This window comes from Mytilus trossulus, chromosome 5 (genome assembly GCF_036588685.1).
Source record: "Mytilus trossulus isolate FHL-02 chromosome 5, PNRI_Mtr1.1.1.hap1, whole genome shotgun sequence".
NCBI lineage: Eukaryota > Metazoa > Mollusca > Bivalvia > Mytilida > Mytilidae > Mytilus > Mytilus trossulus.
Genome location: NC_086377.1, coordinates 64,451,509 through 64,475,973, shown reverse-complemented (window position 1 = coordinate 64,475,973; position 24,465 = coordinate 64,451,509). Strand labels below are relative to the sequence as shown.

Here is a 24,465-nt window from a genome sequence, read left to right as displayed (position 1 = left end):
ACGTCAAACGTTATCGACCGACCGAAAGAATGAAAACAACTGTCATATTCCTGACTTGTGAGTTATTACGACGTCCAGTACGTTTATGTTTAAAATATTAAACGCGTGCCATGGGTATCATTTAGAACAATAATTATTATTTTGAAAAACTAAGTGCGTACAATAAATAAAAAAAACAATGCATAAGATATAAGCTATCATACCTGACTTTGGTAGAGGGAATGAAATATTAAAATATTCTTCAAAATATGTCAGGACTTTTACTCCGACATCTAAGGAGTACGGTGTTTGATCAACCGCTTCTGGACGTGCCCAGGCTCGATACTAGAAAATATATCATATGGCGATACTAGAAAATATATCATATGGCGATACTAGAAAATATATCATATGGCGATACTAGAAAATATATCATATGGCGATACCAGAAAATATATCATATGGCATTAGATCTTTAAAATCTCTAGTTTTACTAGACACACAATCTCTTCAAATAGAGGTTTATGGAAATGCAATGTTTTCTGTTTTGTGTATGCTTATATACAATAAAACGTTCAATACACCAACCAAGAGTGTTTAACAATTGTATTATAGTTCGTATATGTTATTAGTATTTACACACTTTTGATATGATTTTTCATTCTCGACAGACTATGTTTCAGGACCTACTTTCGTGACCTATGGAACAACATTCAAATGAGTATAAATAAAGGCAACAATAGTAGTAGTTCGAAAATCGAGAGAAAAAATCCGGGTTACAAACTGAAACTGAGGGAAACACATGAAATATAAGAGAAGAACTACGATACAACCGAAACACAACACTAAAACGTAACACACTCAGAAAAGAACTACAATTTAACAATGGCCATTTTTCTGACTTGGTACAGAAAATAAAAAAAAATGGTGGGTTGAACCTGGTTTTGTGGCTAGCCAAACCTCCCGCTTTTATGGCAATGTTAATATAATATTAAAATGACAAAATTACATGATAAGACGGGAGAACATATAGGACAGAGAAACACACGAATAATAAATTATTGATGTAAATTGAGCTGAAGATGTTAACTGAATAATAGCCATTTAGGAGCTGTCATTTCGTCTGTTCTTTCATACATTGATGAATTTAAATGCATGCATATAGTTTTACAATCAATAGAAGTTAGAATACTTGAGGTTCGGCATTTTTTTAATTAAAAAAAATATGATATACGCCTATAGAGTATCTTCTTACTTTTGTTAATTATCTGTAACCGGATTACATACTAACCTCTACGTTATTTTTAGTTGTGTTTACTGTGTATTCAAAATCACAGATTATAAAAGCCAATAAATAGGTTGACATCTTTGGTGTAACTGCATAGTTATCAGCAATCCAGCCATTTGCCCTAAAATACGAGTGGTATTGTTATTGAGGCTCAAATGTTTTATATGATTACAGCAATTGAATATTTCAAATATATGTAATACTTATTGTGTTATTGTATAGCAATATCACCTCATCAAGAACGTGACAAAAAGTTAGCTTGCAAAATTGTATCGTAGTACAAAAGTTAAAATAAAGCTTTGTTTGTGACGACATTAGCGGCATCAGAATGTTTTAAACAGCTAACTAGCTTTTGTAGTATGAACATCTAGTCGGACCAATGTTCTCTTAATATTCCTTTAGTGTTACTTATCATGATGCTTATAGACTAAGAACATTTATCATGTTCTTAGCTTTCATTTGCATTTCATTCTAAAAAAAAATGCTGGTAAAAACCTTTGATAGAGAATGTATTTCCAAAGAGGCTACATACGGTTCAAGGGTCTTATTGGTAACGCTTTAAAAGCTAGAAAATATTATTTGATATATCTGTCTATTTGTATAAAAGATTTTAATAAATTCTAAAATACATATACTCTCTACATGTATATGCAAGTAGCAAAGTTCTCAAAATACATTCATGATAATGTCACATCACAACATATATAAAGAAAGAACCGAGTAGCATAATACAGTAAGCGCTGATTATATAAGATATAATATACAAGTTAACAAAGACTAATGTTCAGTTCTCTTATGTGTAGCATTTGTATCAAAGGTAACAGCGGAGAAACAAAAAGAGTCAAGGGGACCTTATTATTTGGAATTTTGCATATGAAGTAATGAAAATGTGTTGTGGCCCAAACTTATCGCTGCTTTAAACTCATCATAGATACCAGGATTGAAATTTTATTTTATATCATACTAATTAAAAGATCATCAAATTATCTTGACTATATAAGTTGATTTTACTCTTGGCCCTACAATCCCTACATACATGTATGCATATTGGTCATGAAACATCTAAAACTATCTGCTAATCCAACATATTAAGCAATTCGCCGTTTAAAATTATAATTAATGCATCCATTGGAAATTGGTTCACGGCGTCATAAACTATAGATATCTTTCATCGTTGGTGTACAAGAAATGAAATTACCCACAAGGCTATAGATTCAGAAACAGATGAATTTGTTAATAAGGTTTTCTTGTTCTAGCTTGATTTTCTCTTATTGCATAACCATAATATTAGAAGTTCAAATCAGGAAAGTCTTTGAGAAGATAATACTTGTATATTCTGATTATGTAGCATTGCACCTATCGGTTTACCTTTCTGTGCTATTAGTAAGAGCTGTATTTGAAATTGAGGTCACGTTAAGCTGTCGAACCAAAGTTACGTTGAAACGAGCCTTCACTGCAGGTTCGTCAAAGCAGGGGAAAACCTTTCGAGCGTATGTTGGTGCAAGAAAGGAGGTAGCCAGATAACTGGAATATTGAAAAGAAATTTACATTATTTATTCTTTCTCACCTCGTCATATTATTAGTAATGGGTGTGTTTGACAGTGAAACCATGTGTTGTTTTCTAACAAGTGTAATTTTAAATTTCGCTTTGACGGCCGGCTCATCAAAACATGGAAATGTTTTCCTTGCGTCTGTTGGCTGCATCTGGGACGTGGTAATATATCTAATAACATAAAACAAATCAATTATAGTAAAACAATTTCTAAAATAGTTCATCAACCTTCATGTATCACGTGTTTATAAACTTATACCTATACATTGATGAGTTCATTTACAACCACTGGGTAGTATAAAAAAGAAGATGTGGTATGATTGCCAATGAGACAAAAGACCAAAATGACACAAACATTAACAACTATAGGTTACTGTACGGCCTTCAACAATGAGCAAAGCCCATACCGCATAGTCAGCTATAAAAAGCCCCGATAAGACAATGTAACACAATTCAAACGAAAAAACTAACGGCCTTATTTCGGTTAAAAAAATGAACGAAAAACAAATATGTAACACATAAACAAACGACAACCACTGAATTACAGGCTCCTGACTTGAGACAGGCACATACATAAATAAAGTGGCGGGGTTAAACATGTTAGCGGGATCCCAACCCTCCCCCTAACATGGGACAGTGGTATAACAGTACAGCATAAGAACGAACAATAAAAATCAGTTGAAAAGGCTTAACTCATCAGGTAGACAAAAAATACAAGTGGACGTGGCCGGGTACTTGTACATCCCGACACAAAAAGACACAATGAACAGATCTGAGAGTACTCGCAGTTTTCTGACAGCTAGTTCAAAGCCACTAACAACTAATAAAAAATATGCCTCTAAGACTAAACACTCGATCCTTACACATCTAACATACAATAGATTTAGTGTAAAGACGTCATAAACAGCCAGAGAAAAACATGACCTTGTGCAATGCCAAGTTACAGGTATCAACAGATTGTAGATCCATGAAAATGTATATGTATATAACATACCAGTAATATTTAATTAGCGTTTAATCTACTGTTAACAAAATCAATATTTATACAAATAAAAACAATATTCAATGATCTTATTACAGTGTTGAATAGGTAACTTTTTAGAATAAGTTTATTTAAAGGAACAACAAGTTTATATGGATCATTTCTAAATTTCCGGACACGGTTAACTACATTTCCGTAAAAATGAGGATGTGCTATCCCGTTTGAAATAAGTTTTCTCAGGTACAACTAAACTTCAAAACCAAATCTATGGAAAAAATTAGTAAAGGTTTTAAGTAATTTATGGTAACGATATCCCTGGTTTAATAATTTACCAGTAATACATAGATTGCGTTCGTTAAAGCCAAAAACGTCACCACAGACACGGGCATAGAGAACAAGCTGTGAAATATAAACACCGTAAGATGGTGCCAAAGGAACATCACCCTCCAAAAATGGAAAATTAACAATAAGGAACGAAAAATCGTCTCTTTTGTCGTAAATTTTAGTGTGAAGTGTCCCGTTTAAAAACCGAAATATATAAATCCAGGAAAGGACAGCTATTACCGAGTACATTTGATTTATTTAAAGTAAGTTCCTTGGGGTAAATTTCAGCAGTATATTGAGAAAATTCTGGATTATTTAACGAAAAATATCATCAAGATAACGGTAAGTGTTGTTGAATTTATCAATTAAATGCAATTTCGCCGGGTCTATACTGAGTTTAGTCATACATTGTGATTCGTAACAGTACAAAAACAAGTCTGCTATTAAAGGGGCACAAGTTTACTCATCGAGTATATCAGCAGCCCAGGAGTCAGCACTTTTGAGTTGACATGAATAATCTTTGATATGTTCATTATTGTAAATAAGCTGAAATTTCTGTTTTTCGAAATACAAAGAAAATAGTACCCTAGCTATAATATTAGGCATAAGCTTTTAGAATTTCTTGTCTTCAATGCTCTTCTATCGTTTGCCTTTTCAACTTTTGTATTCGAGCTTCACTGATGAATCTTTTGGCGACAGAGTGCCCGTTCTCGAGTACAACATTTAGATCCTAGTAAAAATGATGTGTTTGAGCCAGCAATAAGATTCAACAGAGTCCACATTACAGAAAACCCTAAATTAAGAACTCATGAAATTTTCAAAAACATTTCTGTTTAGTTCATTCGCAATTATGCAAGTTTTGAATGCGATCTTTCGGTATTTGACGCTAAACATAACAAAAAATTAAACGATTTGTTAAACAATTATATATAATAAATATATGGGGCTCTTCTCTTTATAAATACAAGCACTTTTTGCTGTTCTCGTTTGTTCTCTGGTGATCAAATTTATATTGGTTTGCCTATAATCTGTGTATGGTATGTGCAGGAAATAGGAAACTTTAACTTACATTGTATTGTTGCCACGTTTATAAGAACTCAAATAAAGTCCTGCTAGATCACCAGTCAAAGGTCCACGAAACTCAATATACACCGAGTAGTTAGACCCCATCATAAACTGAGTATTAGATTTCAGTATCAAAAACTGATTAACTTTGTCAAATTCTACGGAATGAGATATTTGACTACTGCTTCCCATTTGCATAACCTTAATAGTTTGTTCCGTAATGTTGAGCTTATTGCTATGTAGAACGATTTCATTGGTCGATTTAACGCACTGCATCTCAATCGTAACTTTTCCTGTGAAATAAAAGTCTTTGGCATCTCCTTCGTACATGTAGGGTTGAAGTTCGACATCGTATAATGTTGGATACAAGTTAAGTGGCAGCCGAACATTTCTAGTACTTCCTGGTGTGGTCGTCTGTTGGGCTACGGTTGTTGTCGCTAGCAGTGAACTGGAGGGACTAGGTGAAGACGGTCCAGCGCATAGGCTACCTGTAACATAAAATAAATATGGCTTAAAATAGGATTATATTGAAAAAAAAGACTATAGCTAGGAGAATTTTTCTACCAGTGACCGAAAGATGTAGAAGTGAGCAACTAACGATAACATGTATCATATGGTATTCAATAATGAGCGAAATATTAACACATATCAAGCTGAGATAATGAAACCACAATTAATCGTTCATTCATTCATCAATTAATAGATAGAAAGCTACCAGAGGTCCAGCAACGAGTATTGTTCTTTTTTTTTGTATATACTATCGATGAGATATAAAACAACCGGTTTCGCACTTTAGATTTTCATAGTGCATGCGGACAATGGATAGGCCTATAGGAGATATACTATGTGCATATGTTCCAGACCATATAAGTATTTGGACCGTACGCGTACGGTCCGGACCGTATACTCATACGGTCCGACCATACGCGTACGGTCGGACCGTACGAGTATACGCGTACGGTCCAGTACGAGCTGACCATACATGTTATTTGATCATATGGGTTAAATTGAAACAATCTTTATTTTTAGCTTTACAAATTGTTATTGATAATTAATTACAATAAGATAGATAAAACGAACAAACAAACAATTGAAATTAGATATTTGTTTAATTGTATATCTGAATCCTATTTTGGTACTCTTGCCCAAGGTGACACAATTCAAGTAACGTAATATATTTAGCATTTTCATGTATGCAGTTCATGCATGTTCTTTCGCATTTGCATTTTTTTGTAAATTTGCAAAATATTCTAAAATAATTGAACTCCAACATTATATTTACTTCCGATATCTTCAATTTCAGTGTTCATAATACAATTAATGTATTACTGATCGACATGCTTAAAGTCATAAGAAACCTCAAATAAAAAAATAATAATGCATATGTTTTTTATAACTCAATGGATAGTTTTCATTGTAAAACTTATGTACATATACTTTTTTCTGAAGAAAATTCTTTAATTTATTCATATTTAGAAGAAGTTTACTTTATTTGAATTGCTTCCTTCCAGCAAGCAATTCCCCCGATATATTTTCCGTATGCAAGGTGACCTCAGTGTGACCCATCTCGTAAAAATCCGGTGACCACAATACGCATGGATGTCCTTAAAATAAACTATTATCTGAATTTACATGTTAAACACGTCACTGGGGTAAAGCTGATGACCGTAACTGCATTCACGGTCATCCCAAGATGTCAGCTGGAATATTAGGTCAGTATTTTTATTGTCTGTTAAGGTGTTTCTACATCATTTTCTTTACAAAGCATACCTTGATACGATGTAAATTTATAAAAGATTCACACGGAAGTCGCAAATCTCTACCGAGGAACGTGTATAAAACGGGAATTTGGATTTGAAAAATTCGCTAGGATGACCGTAAATCGTAATCGAGATGACCGTAACAGGATTAGCGATTCATAACAAGGCTGACCGTAATTGGTTAAAAGATGACCGTAAATTGTTAAGGATGACCGTAATTTATAGAGAATGACTAAATTTAAAAGGATGACCGTCAATTGAAAGAAATATCCATATTTGTATGCATTGTTTTTGTTGAGTTTGTCGCAATAGGGGCTCGGTTAGTTCTTTTTAACTATTTGGCGTATTTTGATTTTATATGAAAATGATAGTAAATAGTATAATCGATGTTGTGAGTAGTTTTGATTTAAATGGACACTAGAGACAATAAACACTGCAAACAATAGGTGATTTTAACAGTGTAACTGAGTGGACCGTATCAAATGAAACTCGTATGTCTGTTTATTTTGCTATCTTCTGCATATTTAAAAAAAATGCAACTAAAAAACCAGGTTAGTTAGTTTTTTTTCTCGAACATAGACTTTATATAACTTTTACATATCTAAAGGTCCTGCCATGCTTTAAGGTTTATGTACCCTTCTGTAGCCATTTTTGTACGATTTGTTTTTTAAAACATCAATTGTATCAAAACTACAGATATAATGAATAATAGATAGTCCATTTTAAACATATACTTGATGCAAAGCAATATTATTTACTGTTGCATTGCATTTAATTGAAAAAGAGTACTTTGTGACAAATTAATCAAGATTTTTATAGAAAATTCACAGCCTTTAATAAAGAGATTTTTGTTATAAAATTTGAAACATAGATTACTCACTTGCTTTTCTATGATGTGCTAGTGTTTATTTTTTACCAAAAGTTCTAACCAACCTGTAAATTTCAAAATACCTCGTGCAGAGTAACTAAAGTCGAGCGCACCCAAAAAGCTGTACTTGATTTGGTCCATATTTTTATTTGTTCTACCCAATAACTACACTAATAAACTTGTTTTAAGGAAATCAATGCTAGCACTGCATGCAATAATCCTATATATATCGGTCATCAAATTGCCAAATATGATAGAACAAGGAATTTCTATAAAATTTCCATATGTTTAATAGCATTGAATCAACACAAGGGTACATAATCCTTAATCAGTCAGGATCCTACTTCGTCAAAATTATCTCCCCATTACGCCAGTTCGTTTTCACAATCGTAAAAATGGAAGCCATTGTAGCGATGACGCGCTACCAATTTTGCTCTTGGAAACCGATAAATTTATCCACATTGCACCAATACGATCCTTATATGTCAGTTATATTTTAAAAGACAAATGTATCAACTAGCTAATGAGCATCAGTTAATGATCTTGTCTGTATTGATTCAACTTAAAACTATTGTCTGATCGGTTGTTAGGTGGAATTTTCGAAAAATCATAAACATTTAAAAAAAATCTAATTAAATTTTCGTTGAAGGGCAGACTAGATTTTTTTAGTGGTTGAAGACTATAAACCCTAGTTATCACACACAAAAAAATAGATTTTTTCGAAGATATGCATTTTCATCATCCAACTTGTAAGACTGTCGTCAAGTACTTTCAGTAAAAAAATAGCTATTCGAACACACCTTCCCTGTTTTTGTGACTCATTAGATAGGTATTTCACTTGACCCATATATTTCATCTTTTAGTACTGTTATTTTTTTGTGTTATAAAGTCAACCTGTAGCTTTAATATATAAAAATGATAGAATCTGAAGCGAGACGATGTATGAAATATTCTTACTTTGAACGATATCAAGACAAAATATTCAACTCAAACTAACATAAAAAGGTGCACTCGATTTTCTCTTTTCGATACAATTGTAACCTATTTTTTGGATTTTTTTCTTCAGTCACATAATGGAAGGGCAGACACGAAAATTACTGAACTAATAGATTGATATCTTTTCCGTCCGTGGTAATTTTTTCAAAAAAATCGGAGGTTATGCATTTTTGTCATCCAACTTGAAAGATACCCATGTCGTCGACTTGATATCTAATCGTTCTGCTTAACTATGTACTAGATAAATTGAAAACTTATGCAAATGGTGTTTTTGAAATAAAACACCTCGTAATTGAGAAGAAAATTGCAGTTTTGTTTGTTTCTATTAACTTTTTAAAAATTTGTCACTATAGTAAACAATACAGTAAACATTTATCGCCTTCTCTAATAGAGAGCTTCGATTCTTTTGTTCTATTTCAACCTGGTTTCCGACTGTAATACGTTCCTAGATGCATCAGTTTGTCTGTTCTCTTAATAGATGTGTGTGTGTGTGTGAAAATGGCCATATTTTTCAATTCCCTCAGATGAACCTTTAACATTATGAATATCCGGTAATTGAGCCCATCCCAGTGTATGGTTCTAGAGGAGCAGAATAAAATCTTGATATGTCTACATTAGATGAGATGAACTTGCAAGTGGAAAATTGATAACACATGAAATTAAAAATAAACTAACATCTGCAATGGTAGTTGAAACGATACAATATAAATGGGCCATTTGGCTGTACATCCATTGTCTTTTTTGGCATTTTTAAAAAGCTGTATTTATTATATAAAGTTAATAGGAATCTCAGAAATAAAAAAAATATTTTGGCTTGTAGTTGGATGCTACACATGACGAACCATGTATTTGAAGCACGTCTTATTTTTGTCTACCTTTATGATAATGTTGTCTTATAAATACGTCTTACACCAACACGATTAATTATTTGATACAAAAAAGGTAATACAAATACGGATATTTCTTAGAAATGACGGTTATACTATGAAAGTTACTGTCATCCTTTATAAATTACGGTCATCCTTTCGAAATTAGGGTCATCATTTCACCAATCACGGTCATCCTTATTATATGTTACGGTCATCTTGAAAATATTTTAAAGATGATTTACGGTCATCTTAGCGAATTTTTCAAATCCAATTTCCCGTTCTATACACGTTCCTCGGTAGAGATTTGTGACTTCCGTGTGAATCTTTTATAAATTTACATCGTACTAATGTATGCTTTGTAAAGAAAATGATGTAGAAACACCTTAAAAGACAATGCAAATACTGACCTAATTTTTCTCGTCCGACATCTTGGGATGACCGTGAATGCAGTTACGGTCATCAGCTTTACCCCAGTGCACGTGCTCAATTTCCATGCTTTTTTGTTTATTTTTCGTCAATTGTTGACAAACAGGTGACAATCGTTAAACTTCGGCTTCAAAACACGAACTTTAATTACCTGCCATATTTTCACAACAACACTGACCGATTGAAAAAAAAAATTGACGATTATACGAAATTTACACGAAAAAAATGATAAATTTGAGCACAGAAGACTAAGTTTATGATGTTTGTATGCATTGGTTTAATAATTGGAAGAACATTATTTTTCACCGGTCACTCGTTTCTTATGACTTTAACATATTTCATTAGTGTGAATTAAAAAAAGTTAAAATATAAAGTTTATGTTTCAATTACAATTGAACTTTTTTATATTGATTTAATAGTTAAGTTCTGTTGATCTGCTATATGCATTTGTATCTAATAAACTGGACCAACGTTTTAATATTAGTCAGACCGTATGCGTACGGTCCGACCGTATGAGTATTTTGAAAAAGTACGCATACTGTCCAGACCGTACGCGTACGGTCCAAATACTCATACGGTCTGGAACATATACACTATATTGCTTTCTGGCTAAAATCTACAAGTCAAACGATTTGGTAGTTATATAAAAAAAAAAGGGAGATGTGGTATGATTTCCAATGAGACAACTATCCACCAAAGTTCAATGAAATTGGTGTAAATAATTACAGGCGACCTGATGGCATTGAACGACGAGAAAAATATCCTCTATGTTTATTTGTAAAACAGAATGCCAAACAATATTGATATCATATTAAAATATATAACACTTATAGATAGAGCTTCTGTGTAAATGTTTTGTGAACTTTAATCCACTTCATTTTTGTCATAACAATTCTGCAATAAATTATGTTTTTAAAAATGATCAGTTGAAGGAGGCTATTTATATAAAGGTGAACAATGGTCGCTTAGTACAAAGCCTTTCATGTGACAAATGGACCCTTTTCTATGAATAATTTAATGCATGCTATTCACGAATTTGTATATGTACAAGAAGTATGTGTAAATCACTTGTTTCTACTTCAATCTATGCTGAGTTTTGTTACATTTACAAATTTACAAATTTACAAAAAAAATTTAAGTATAACTCGGTCGGTATAAAAGTTCTTGTGAGTAAACAATCTGGTTTAAAGTTATTACCTTGTTTACAATATGACGATTTATCATAATGCCCTTACTATACTACTAAGGAAGAGGTCGACCGATTCCTCTGAAACTGTACAAAGTCAGAAATATTTGTGATATGGCTAATTTATGAAGTGTTTTGAGCTTCAAAGATTTGTCCTTGGAACAATCTTTATTTCCACCAAAAATGCCAATTTTTGAGAAAAATATCAAAATTCGGAGACCGTGCTGGATCCGTGTTAATTTGGATTAGAAAGTAAATGCAATATTTCTATTTCTTGACAGTGTTGGCGCAAGGCACAAACCAAGTTAAGCACAGTACATTTATTTTTAATTCTGGATCGTGTTGGTGCAAAACCAGATCTTTATCAAGCACATGTCTAACAGGGTCAAAGTTAAATTAACATACAAATGTCAATCACTACCAATAATGTTATCATGACCTTTACATAAAGATGACCCAAAGTGACCCATGTCCTTAGATCTATAGTTTGTGTCATAAAGGTGCGTTAATATTTCACCTGCTGTATAGTAGTTAGTTTTAAAAATAATAAATTTCATTGTATTTTAAGAAGAATCTCAGTAATGTATTTTTACATCATTAAAAATAATGTTTTTTTTAAATCACTATCTATTTTACAATAATGATGATAATAATCCATGTGACTTTATGAATTGAGCGATGTATTACACGTACCAATGTTTGGTTAGAATGACGTAAACACCCCATCTTGTTATACTTGTAAACAACTACATTATATGTGTCATTCTCTGATCAATGAACTGTTTGTAGTGTATGTAATTCGATGAGTACGCTACTTGCACTAGTACTGCTACTTACATTAACTATATTGTTCAATGGGAATACTTATGACTAATTATAACAGCAATTATCAAAAATATTGTTTAACAGACACATCGACTATTCCAGAAAAGAAACATTTTAATGTAATACTATGTTTGCCTATAATTGCTTACATCCACTTCATTTGAACTCTCAGAGGTAGTTGTCGTTCTCTCATTAGCAATCATATACCACCTAACTGTTATAAAAACAACATCAACAAACAACACATGGTGCAAATAGCCTGACTTGGTACAAGTGCACTATGCGGTAGGATCTGATAAGTTTTAAGTGTGCACCCTCAACCCAAATATATCATTATATCTAGACTACATGGTGTAAACGTAAAGCACAGTATTAAGGAAATTAGAACAAGATGGCCCTTATTTAAGAAAAGAAATAAAAGACAGAACAGCAGTAGAAAATTAAAGCAGTGTCAAACTGTGCTCGATAGGTGTACTACATGTAGCTAACCTTTGATCGATAACAAGTGCAAGTATGGCTAAATGTCAATCAGTCAAATCTGCAGACCTTATCACAAAGACGACCATGAAAGACTGGATGGAGTTTACATTTTTAGAACAGAGATACAAGGGTAAAAATGGTAGAAAAAATATCTATGCATTTTGTCTTTATGTGTCGGAATGTATAAGTACCCTGCCACGTCCACTTGTCTTATCGGGGCCTTTTATAGCTGACTATGCGGTATTGGCTTTACTCATTGTTGAAGGCCGTACGGTGACCTATAGTTGTTAATGTCTGTGTCATTTTGGTCTTTTGTTGATAGTTGTCTCATTGGCAATCATATCACATCTTCTTTTTATAGGCTCCATCCGGGCCGCCTCTTATGATAAGTAGCCAATAAACATTTAAATATATTTTCGTCTCATACATAGTAGGTTTTCATTATCTTATAATAACCGCTTGTTTTGATAATCAGCTAATGAAACACTATCCATTTCTGTTCATACATATTAGGTTTCATGATCTATCTGTATAAATGACAAATGACCATGCTTAAACATAAAACTAGAGTAACCTCGTGAAATATGCAAGTACTGAACCGATTTAGGACTTCGTTAATAGTATGACACGACATTTTTCTAGTATTCAGAGAATTTGCATTGATGGCAAGTTTTCAAAAGTGTTTGATTAATTTATTTACAATTTTATAAAAACGCTTACAAATACAAGTCATGGCATAAATCCCACTGAAAAACCAATCCATCAAAGAAAATTAAGCAAGGACTTAAACCACTACGAATGAACGTATTGCCTACAATGATAGATTAATACCCTACCGTAAATAGAAAGCCATCTCGATCCTGGAACATCAAAATGTATACCGTTTTAAGGGAGAAAACTACGATTAGATTTTTAAGCTCTTGGTCATATGCAAAATCTAGTTATTGCAGATAAAAAAAAACAACGAAAATTAGACGTTTCAGAACTTGACACGTTAAACAGAAACATGACTATTAGCAAAAACTTTTAAGATAAGTCGAACAAACCTTAACTCAAGGCATAAAGTCTTAATTGGTGTTATGTATATGTCCTTAAGGTGGTATGGGAGTCTAAAATAAAAATGATAGAATTTGTTCATACTTTGCCAAAATGTAGTATCTATTGATACATGTTAAAAAATATTATAAAAATGATAGGTCACCGTGCATTTTATCAAGCTACGGGTCGTGACAAAATGACACATTTTGTATGGATTATACAGGAAAAAACACCATTTTGTGAATAGAAACTAAACGAAATGATAGAATTGTAAAATAAATTAGGAAAATATAGCTTTCAAACAATGCTTTGATAATATCAAAATAAAAGATAGGGTCACCGTGCGTTTTTTCCGGCTAAAATACAAAGTAGGAAAATTCCATGAACAATCCAACAGAAAATGCACTGATTTAGAGTTACCTCCCCTTAAAATGACAATTTCAAAATATTTAAAAACAACCAAAAAAAATCTACACTTGTACATATATTTATATTTATAAGTTATATTCTTATAAATTGGATCTTTTAAATGTAAAAACACATGAAATATCTGCATTCTTGCATCAAATTGTGCTAATTTGATAGAAAATATGGACCTTAGATTCTCTGTTTTTTACAATCCAAGATGGCGAAAGACACCCATACCACCTTAAAGTGAAGATACCAGTCAAAACATGGAGGGGAATAAAACAGTTAATTTTTTTCTGATTTTTTTTCTTTTCTTAATATTTTTTGTGTGATTAAAAGTGTATGCTGAATTGAAACATGTAAAAAAATCTTGATTTATTTGAATATCAATGCAGGAAAGTGAAAGTTATCATGTTTACTGGAAGTGATGCGGCCTAGTAACCAGCAAATAGAAAGTAGAAAACAATTGTTTTAACTTCAGGGTTACGTAACTTTTTGTTCTTCGTGACATGACTCACTTTTTTATCTGTCAAAAAATTACAATTTCAAATCAGTACAAAAAGTCATACAGGATATGAACATGGACATTTTTTTCTATGTAGCACTTTAAGTTTTATTCTCAAAGATCAGCTGTTTAGTATGTAAGTCAATTACAAGACTGCAACCTGAGCATTGCAATAAGAAGGCGACAATTGTATATACAGGGGGAGATGGCAGGAGGATATTTGCCGCGCAAAAAAATGTTTTGCCCTTTTGTACACGATTGGTTTCTGCATTCTGTGTTGCAAACAATCCATTTTTATGTTTGAATTTAATTTGAACTGTTTTACAATAGTCTCAAAATTTTGCTTTAACTTGAAATTTTGACTTTTGAATTTTTGAAAGTTTGATTTGTGTTAATAAAAATATGTTTAAAAATAATTATGAATTAATGACCCTGTGTCTCTTTCGCCAAAAAAATCTTCAGCATTTTATTGAATGCAATTTAGTCCTTTCAGTATATCTTGTTATCGATTTGGTCATAACATATTTTGTGAAAATACCCCTTAATACTACTTCATACTTACAGCCAGTATTATTTAAAAACTTATCAATATTGGTTTACAAGATGCTTGTAAAACTGAATAATAAATGTTTCACTGTTTGTTAAAGTCATTCATGTAACATGAAGCTTGATAAAAATTGTACTTAACTGTGCAAAAACAGAATATTAAAACCGTAAATGAGGTTTAAACTATTTATACTCTCAGCCTTTTATGTCAGAGAAACCTTATAGAACTTTATAAAATTATGTGCATATAAAATAACAAATAAAATGTATAATGGGTTTCATAATAGTGAAATAATACGGAGTTTTTAAACAGGAAAGATCGCTAAAGAGAGATAAGAGGATGTACATGGGGGTCTACTGAATAGAGAATAATGGGCAAAAAAAATAAAGAATAGAGAAAAATAACCTAAACATCAGAGAATTAGAAATCTAGACCCTGGAATGGTGTTTAGTTTCGCTGTCACTAAACCTCATTCGAATTAGTTTATTTTGATCAGCGAAGGAAGACAACTTTATTCTTTGTGTGTTTCTTTGTGTGTTTCTTTATTGGGAGGGGTATTTTCGACAAGAGACATTTGTTTAATCTTTAAATTTTTAATCCCCGTAATATATACATGTAGCCTTTTTGTTCTGATTAAGAAAAAAATGATGCTACATGTAGCTATACTTTATTGTAGTTTTAACATGGATAGCCATTATATTCGTGATTATTTTTGCCACAGCGAAAGTGTTAAAACTACAATAAAGTATAGCGTGCATCAATTATTTCGATTCTGAATACAGGACAATTAAAGTAATTTCTTTGTCCGATAAGTATAAGTGTAAAAGCGTTTGTGTAGGCTCTTCCATGAACCTCCCTTTTTTGTTTGTAAAGAAGCAAACGGCTGGCACTTCGATTTTTCAGAGGATGAGTTTGAACAGCGAGCATGGACGGTTGTCGTATCTAGGTCAAATATGTCAATTTCGGAATGCAACACATTTTAGTCATAATAAATGAATAAGTAACATCGTGTGCACCATTTCAGAGTTAATTAAAAGTGTTTTAAATTAGGGAAATATATTAAGTGCATGATAATTTGATAATATTCATTATTCTGAAGAAGTCAATATAGGCATGCGCAAACAAATGTTATTTGGAATTAATGCATGGGTTTGTTCTCAAAGCAAAAGAAGCACGTCATATTAGAATGCGACGCAAAGCAATTCTTAATCAATCAAACTTTTTACAACTAAAACTTACATTTTAACCTGAATATTCACTAGCTGTTTATGTATATGCTATTGGCATGAAAAATAAAGTGATACATTATTAAAGCACACTAACTTTCAAGATGATGTTTGCATTTCGGAAGGGGCTGTTGACCTCCTCTGTGCCAATTATCAAGTTCAACAGCGTACATGTACAAATCAGCCTGACATATTTCTGATCACCTGCTAAAACCATTCATACAAACCCGACCAAACGTCATTGTTTATATACCACTTGCCTACAATACTTATTGTTTCTAACATTGTAAGCACTTGTTTGTTTAATGATTTACTTTTCCTCGGCATCCCTAATGACGAGGTGATTAACTTCATTACGGGGGTATCTAAAGTTCTTATACGATTTCTAAACAGAAACGAATCTATACTAATGGTAATCTGTATGTCTTCAGAGTTAATCAGTCACTAAACAAGATCATGCAGTTGTATTCTCATTAACTCACGACAGAATGTAAATGTAGCTTAACTTTTAAATCGCATTAAGACATTGATTTTGTAACAATTGTTACAATTGAGTATGAACTTGGGGCGGCTTCGGGTAATTGCAAGTTGGTACATATTTTGCACGTTACGACTCCTACACACTTGGCAAGAAGTAACAAAATGTAATTGAAAGAGAACACAGTGACTATAATCTAAGCCATAAAACTAAAAATCAGTTTACGATTGTTATTTCTTTGACACATTCAATGTTTCCGTTCTCAATATTTGTGGTTACTTTTAGAAGTGTGTCCCCAACTTTTCAGTCTAGGCATTGTGTTACAAAATATCAAAATGATATGTATTTGTTTACGAAATGAACTACAATATGTATATGCGACAACGTTAAAAGCAACACTAGACGAAGTTAAATTTATCCGCATGCTTTAGTCAATGACTGGTATACGCAATGAAGAGTAAAATCTTCAAAATATGTTAACCATGTGAAAGTTATCATTGATTTTGATACATTTGAATAAGTGTTAAATAATAAATTGTACGCTCAATTTGAAATTTAAGGACAAGTATAGTTTTTACATGTACGCATTTAGTCAGTCATTCGGAAAGATTGCTTCAATCATCGGTAATAAAGTAATCTTTCCTTTCTACATCTATAACTGAGAAGACAGTTTTTTTTAGAAGTTTTTAATTGAATTAGAATGAAAGATAAAGGCAATCCTTATCACTACTATATGAAAAGTGGGGGGTGATGACCAATTTTATAACTCTTTTTCAACGTATGTACCTATAAGAAGACACAAAAGTTGTAATGTAATTAGAATGAAAGATGAAGACAATAATTATCATAACAATGAGCAGTTAAATAATTGACCTTTCTTTTTTGGCAGCATCTTTAAAAAATTCAGATAAAAACTCCTACAGGAATAGTTTTTAAGTTAAGTAATAATACTTAAATAGTTCTATTCTCGAACATTATGTTCGTTTCGTCACAAGAATGTTGAGCGTAATGATTTAGCTTGTATGATATCATACGGTGTAAAACATATAATCGTACTTTGTCAGACAGGACGTCAAATCATTCTGTCTTTGTCCTCAGTGTTTTATTACAGCACTAGCAGTTACTTATCTCCCTTTAATGGCAACGCTGGCATTTTATGCGACACAATGAAACTATATATATCGTCTTATACGACTCTACCTTAAGACATAAGTGTTTCACTTTAAAAAGCATAAATTTAAAATTCTTGCAGTATTTGATATCCTAATCGGTTTTAAAAGCTCTTCAGAACTTATTTTTGTACTTGTAAAGCTAATATACCGACTCTAAACAAAGCTTTATGTCTTAAGTTTTATGTCTCATAAGAACTTTTAATGAATTAAGAATGAGTGCATTTCTAGTTAGAGCGCATCATGGAGAGGAGTAGGTCCGGTAAAGGCCGATTTTGGCCTCACATTTCAGGTTCATCGAACGAAAGTTTTTAGACCCTTTTTAAACACTTAAGTGTCTATTTCAATTGATTTGATTAGTTTATGTGACAGATTTTAACTGATTTCGTCATTCAATACGCTCCTATTCAAGCTTCGATATGAAAAATCTATCAAATATGCAAACAAACGTCACTTTTCAGATGTTTTTTGTCTAAATGAAAATGGCCGCATTCGTGTTCATCCTCAACCATTATATATGTTTAGCACTATCATCAAATACAACTTACATTTCAATATTATGAATGAACATGAATGCGGAAACTACCCAACATCTAATTAAACTGCTAAAATTGTGAAGATTTCAGTAGTTTAGCATGATTTTCACGATGATAGTACCCGATATATGTGCACTGTATTGTCAAAAACAATCCATATTTATGTAGCAGAAGCATCCTCCTTTCAATAAATAGCTAAACGATTAAATTTTCAAAATTTGGTAAAACTGCTATATTTTGGGGCCAAAAAGGGGTCTTACTGAACCTACTCCTTTGGGGTATCTGTCTTAAATAACAAGGATCATTTCAAACATACGGCGATTTCTTGGTGTTCTTAGAAACCAGATGGAACTACAGACCGATATTGATATGGTCAAACGAAATCACAATTGGATGTCAGCATTGCTTTATTGACTACTACTATACATGTAAAATTGAGAATGGAAATGGGGAATGTGTCATAGAGACAACAACCCAACCATAGAGCAGGAGGCCACCAATGGGTCTTCAATGCAGCGAAAAACTGCCGCACTCGGAGGAGTCCTTCAGCTGGCCACAAAACAAATATGTATACAAGTTCAGTGATAATGGACGTCATACTTATCACTGAAGTATACACAAGAAACTAAAATTAAAGATCATACAAGACTAACAAATGCCAGAGGCTCCTAAATTGAGGCAAGTGTAAACATGCGACGGGTTTAAACATGTTTATGAGATCTCAACCCTCCCCCTATACCCTCTAGGCAATGTAGAAAAAAACAAACACAAACAATATGCACAGTAAAACTAAGATTAAGAGAAGTTCGAGTCCAATGTCAGAATATGTAACAAAAGAAACTAAACAAAATGACAATAATACATAGATCAACAAAGGACTACTAGCAGTTTCTGACATGCCAGCTCAGGATCTCAATTAAACTGACTTACCATCAAATATCAAGTTATATATCAACAACATATACAATTGTTTCGTCGTTGGCTTAACCCACGAGAAAGCGCTGACCATTTTAAAGTTAAAATGTCTCTGATATATATTACTCTATCCAACAGTAAAGTGGTACAAAAAACTATGAATTTTATATACAGTTTATGTTTTTTCTTTTTTTTCATACCATATTTCCTTTGTCGACCTAAAACGTACTTCCGAACAATGTTTTTCACTTTCTATATCTCAATGAATTATAAATTTTGCGACATAATATACATCACAGCCTTGGCCAAATAACCATAGTTGCTTTGTTCAGCTTCTTTTGGGTTATGTTTGCCGTTAGAAGTTGAATAGACAAACATATTTTCAGGGCATATAGATCTTGACCTGATATACAATTTAACTGGCGTCAGATTTGCTCTAAATGCTTTGGTGTTTGAGTTATAAGCCAAAAACTGCATTTTACCCCTATGTTCTATATTTAGCCATGGCGGCCATCTTGGTTTGTTGACCGGGTCACCGGACACAATTTATAAACTAGATACAATAATGATGAGTGTGGCCAAGTTTGCTTTAATTTGACCCAGTAGTTTCAGAGGAGAAGATTTTTGTAAAAGATTACTAAGATTTACGAAAAATGGTTAAAAATTGACTGTAAAGGGCAATAACTCCTAAAGGGGTCAACTGACCATTTCGGTTGTGTAGACTTATTTGTAAATCTTATTTTGCTGAACATTATTGCTGTTTACAGTTTATCTCTATCTATAATATAATTCAAGATAATAACCAAAAACAGCAAAATTTCCTTAAAATTACCAATTCAGGGGCAGCAACCCAACAACGGGTTGTTTAATTCATCTGAAATTTTCAGGGCAGATAGATCTTGACCTGATACATTTTTTAAACAATAAACCCCATTTCAGATTTGCTCTAAATGCTTTGGTTTTGGAGTTATAAGCCAAAAACTGCAACTGACCCCTATGTTCTATTTTTAGCAATGGCGACCATGTTTGTTGATATATCAAAACTTCGGATACAATTTATAAACTAGATACCCTAAGGTTTAAACATGTTTATGAGATCTCAACCCTCCCCCTATACCCTCTAGGCAATGTAGAAAAAAACAAACACAAACAATATGCACAGTAAAACTAAGATTAAGAGAAGTTCGAGTCCAATGTCAGAATATGTAACAAAAGAAACTAAACAAAATGACAATAATACATAGATCAACAAAGGACTACTAGCAGTTTCTGACATGCCAGCTCAGGATCTCAATTAAACTGACTTACCATCAAATATCAAGTTATATATCAACAACATATACAATTGTTTCGTCGTTGGCTTAACCCACGATAAAGCGCTGACCATTTTAAAGTTAAAATGTCTCTGATATATATTACTCTATCCAACAGTAAAGTGGTAAAAAAAACTATGAATTTTATATACAGTTTATGTTTTTTCCTTTTTTTTCATACCATATTTCCTTTGTCGACCTAAAACGTACTTCCGAACAATGTTTTTCACACCATATTTCCTTTGTCGACCTAAAACGTACTTCCGAACAATGTTTTTCACTTTCTATATCACAATGAAATATAAATTTTGCGACATAATATACATCACAGCCTTGGCCAAATAACCATAATTGCTTTGTTCAACTTCTTTTGGCTTATGTTTGCCATTAGTAGTTGAATGGACAAACATATCATATCGCCTTTTTTTCTTTTTTTTTTTGGTGGGGGGGGGGGGACTTCGAATGATTGTTGCATTTGGAAAAAAAACAGGACATTCCTCCTGGATTTTGTATGAACGTTTTGTTGCCCTAAACATGCATGAAATATTTGCCACTGGACATTAAGCAATCAACATGTAATCAATCATATCCGAGAAATAATATGTCATTGAAAAAAAAACGTTTTTTTTTTTTAATTGAGAATAGTATAGTGTTTCATTGTTTTAATCAACATTCATTTATTCAACTAAAAGAATCATAATGGTAATAAGTAAATTTGTGGAGACGAAAAATCTTAAATCCCGTGACACTTTGAAAAGTCAGCAATTTTCAGTTAATTGGTATTTCATAAAAGTGCCATTTTCAATAATAAAGATACATCCTGCTTAACTTAACCGTTGAATTGTTTTATTGAAAGCATTTTTTAAATACGCAGTGTTACAATGTATGATATTATCCTTCAATCGACCTTGAGCTCATTTGTGTCACAAAAACAAAATAGCTGGTTTGTATTTCGATACGCTTTTATTTCAGTTTATATAAACTAAAATATTTTATTTCACTAGTTTTTAAAGAAACGAATGTTTTAATATCATTTAGTAAAAATGTATATTGTGTCAGAATTTTAATTATAAATGTGTAAAAATATGTTTATATGTATATAATATATCTTAAAAGTCTCTCATAAATCTTTTTAAGATTGGTACATGCAATGCAAATGTTTTAATGTTTTAAATATATGTATGTGAATCTCATTTTATGTTTTTATGTGGTGAGACTATAATAAAATATTGAATCTGAATCTTTAAAACTAATTTTGCAACATTGACACTTAAATGAAAAACGATGTGTTACTTTTTATCCGCCTATGCTGTTCAAAATGTTGCAACGTTTGATTTTCTGGAAAGGTGCAGGGGATTTTTTGAATCTATAACTTGAATATTCTGCAACACAAAATGCAGGCCTCAAACGAACACAAAATACAGAAAAAGCAAAGCGGTGAAAGAAACGCCTAGCAGCAGATAGAAATAAAAGATACATCTAGAAAATAACCTAAACAAATCATGCTGAAAATAAGTAACTTTGGGATTTCATATGCGCTTGAAAAATGATTTAGAAATGTCCTAGTACATTCACTAGGCAGACTGTTTGATTTAGAGTTAGATGATCATTTCATTAAGTGTTATATTCAAATTGCATAGAACTTCAAGTGAGAGAAGAACAAAAAACACCCGTTTAATTTAAATACTAGATGTTATTTTTTTGTATTCATCAGAAATTATAATTACGTATGTTTTTTATATGGATTTATGTATCCGTCAACCTTGAACTCATTGTGACAAAAATAATTCATAAATCCTGGTTGTTATTTAAAAACGTTTAAATTTCTTTTCATAAAAACATATTTTCGTAGGATACTTGCACGTATACAAACTTATTTATACCCGGTCTACTGAACAATAAATGCCCCCTTGTATAGCAATAACACCTGTAACACTTCAAATACCTCAACCCTCGGTCTTGGGGTTTGTCGACTATATTGTTTTTCGTCATTTTGTCATGGCGTGGTCTGTCCATCTTCAACCTACGAATTCCCGCGGCATTCTCCAACTTATACAGAGAAATAATAATTGAGAAAATTAAACACCCAAGACAACTTAATTAGTATATCCATAATGTCCAGTGGCCAATATTTCATTTATCCGAGGCAAATATAACATTCAACATTGAACCCCGTTAGTACATGTAAGTTCTATAAAATTGACCGACCGAAATGATTTGCTGGAAGTATGCAGATTCAGTAACTCCTTCCATGTTCGGGATTAACATAATTATCCCAAATTAGAAACGTTAACTTCCATGAAATATCGATCGCAATCCTGTATTTGAAAATTTTAAAATGTGATTACTTTCACTTGTGTACATTTACCCAACCTCTGACTTTCAGACTAGTTATTGTGTGGTGTCATTATTTTTCACTGCAAACCATGTTGGATATTTTCGTTTTTAAGCAAATGAGTATTTAGAACAGCAATAGCAAAAATCACAAATCAAAGCAAAGTAACATCGCCTTTATCGTAATGTGTTGTCTTATTTACATAGTTCATGACCTTTATTGCGGATTATTATTTCACCACACTAACCCTTTCATTAAAAGGATTTCGTATTACATACTACTAGATTTGTATCAAAAGGCTATGAACCAGATAATTATTGAGATAAAAGAACTTTAATTGTATATTTATGTATCTTCTTCTTTGTTGAATTTTATAATCATTGCCATAGAAGGCGATATAATGGCCTCTTTATCTTAACCCTTATATAATATCATTGATCATCAAAAATGTATATGTGTATACATTGATATATAAATAAGGTATGTGATATGAATGCTAATGAGACAAATCTCCATCCAAGTCACAATTCATAAAAGTAAACCATTATAGGCCAAAGTACATTATTAGTATGGTAGATTTGATATTGATTACATCACTACATCATATAGGTACCACGATCGTTTGGATACTTAAAAGGAATTTCATGACCAACGGTTAAAATATGTAATGTCTCCAGTTCTTATTTTTACTTTAAGTAAGGTTTTATTCAGAAGTACTTAATATTATCATTTGTTACGTTCTGTGGTACATGGTATAATGACTGGCATATCTATTTTTATTATAAGTATGTACACTACTACGAGGTGCAATATCTAATCTGATTTTTTTTTAAACTGGTTGATACTGATCTTCTTCTATTGATGAGCTAGCGGATTTTGATACAAAATGTATGGCTGAAAACAGATGAATCTGTATAGTGGAATTACATTAAGATGACGTAAGATAACTTCAATTCCTAGGATAAATGTTACTATTTTAGATTTACTTGTCGCATTTTTTGTATTTTAAATAAAAAAGATAATTTGTGTTACTGTACATCATCTCATTACCCGAACAATCCAGTCATTGTATTCCACTGCTCTACGATAGCTGCTTTGAGAAAGTGTGAGAGATTGGTCGCAGGAAGGCCTGGATCATTTGAATGAGTCCATCTCTAAATAACTTTCCATGAAAACTTTTTCAATAAACAGATTTTAAATGTATGCTGCTTTTTCAAATTTTTTGAAGCATGACACTTTCACTGCAGTTCTGCCAATATATAAAAAAATAACACAAACTACGTAAAAAGTAACACTATAGCTAACTACCTATACACAAACTATTTAAGAAATAACACAAATTATATATATATCCTAAGGAATAACACAAACTACCTAAGGAATAACACAAACTAC

At 32.1% G+C, this 24,465-nt stretch overlaps 1 protein-coding gene across 4 annotated transcripts in view; it reads right to left on the bottom strand.

The window, feature by feature from the left end:
- LOC134719048 (aminopeptidase N-like) overlaps positions 1 to 24,465 on the bottom strand; it is a 56,907-nt gene that overhangs the window by 29,548 nt on the left and 2,894 nt on the right. The window contains exons 1-5 of one of the 4 annotated variants that reach the window (XM_063581985.1): positions 19,434 to 19,563; positions 5,195 to 5,674; positions 2,835 to 2,990; positions 1,271 to 1,388; positions 204 to 324 (exon numbers count right to left, since the gene is read on the bottom strand). In XM_063581985.1, coding sequence (XP_063438055.1) covers positions 204 to 324; positions 1,271 to 1,388; positions 2,835 to 2,990; positions 5,195 to 5,674; positions 19,434 to 19,516 — 958 coding nt within the window. In that variant the 5' untranslated portion in view covers positions 19,517 to 19,563. Of the gene's footprint in view, positions 1 to 203; positions 325 to 1,270; positions 1,389 to 2,834; positions 2,991 to 5,194; positions 5,679 to 19,433; positions 19,564 to 24,465 lie in introns of those variants that run through there. The other 3 variants (XM_063581984.1, XM_063581983.1, XM_063581982.1) reach the window with 3 other exon arrangements.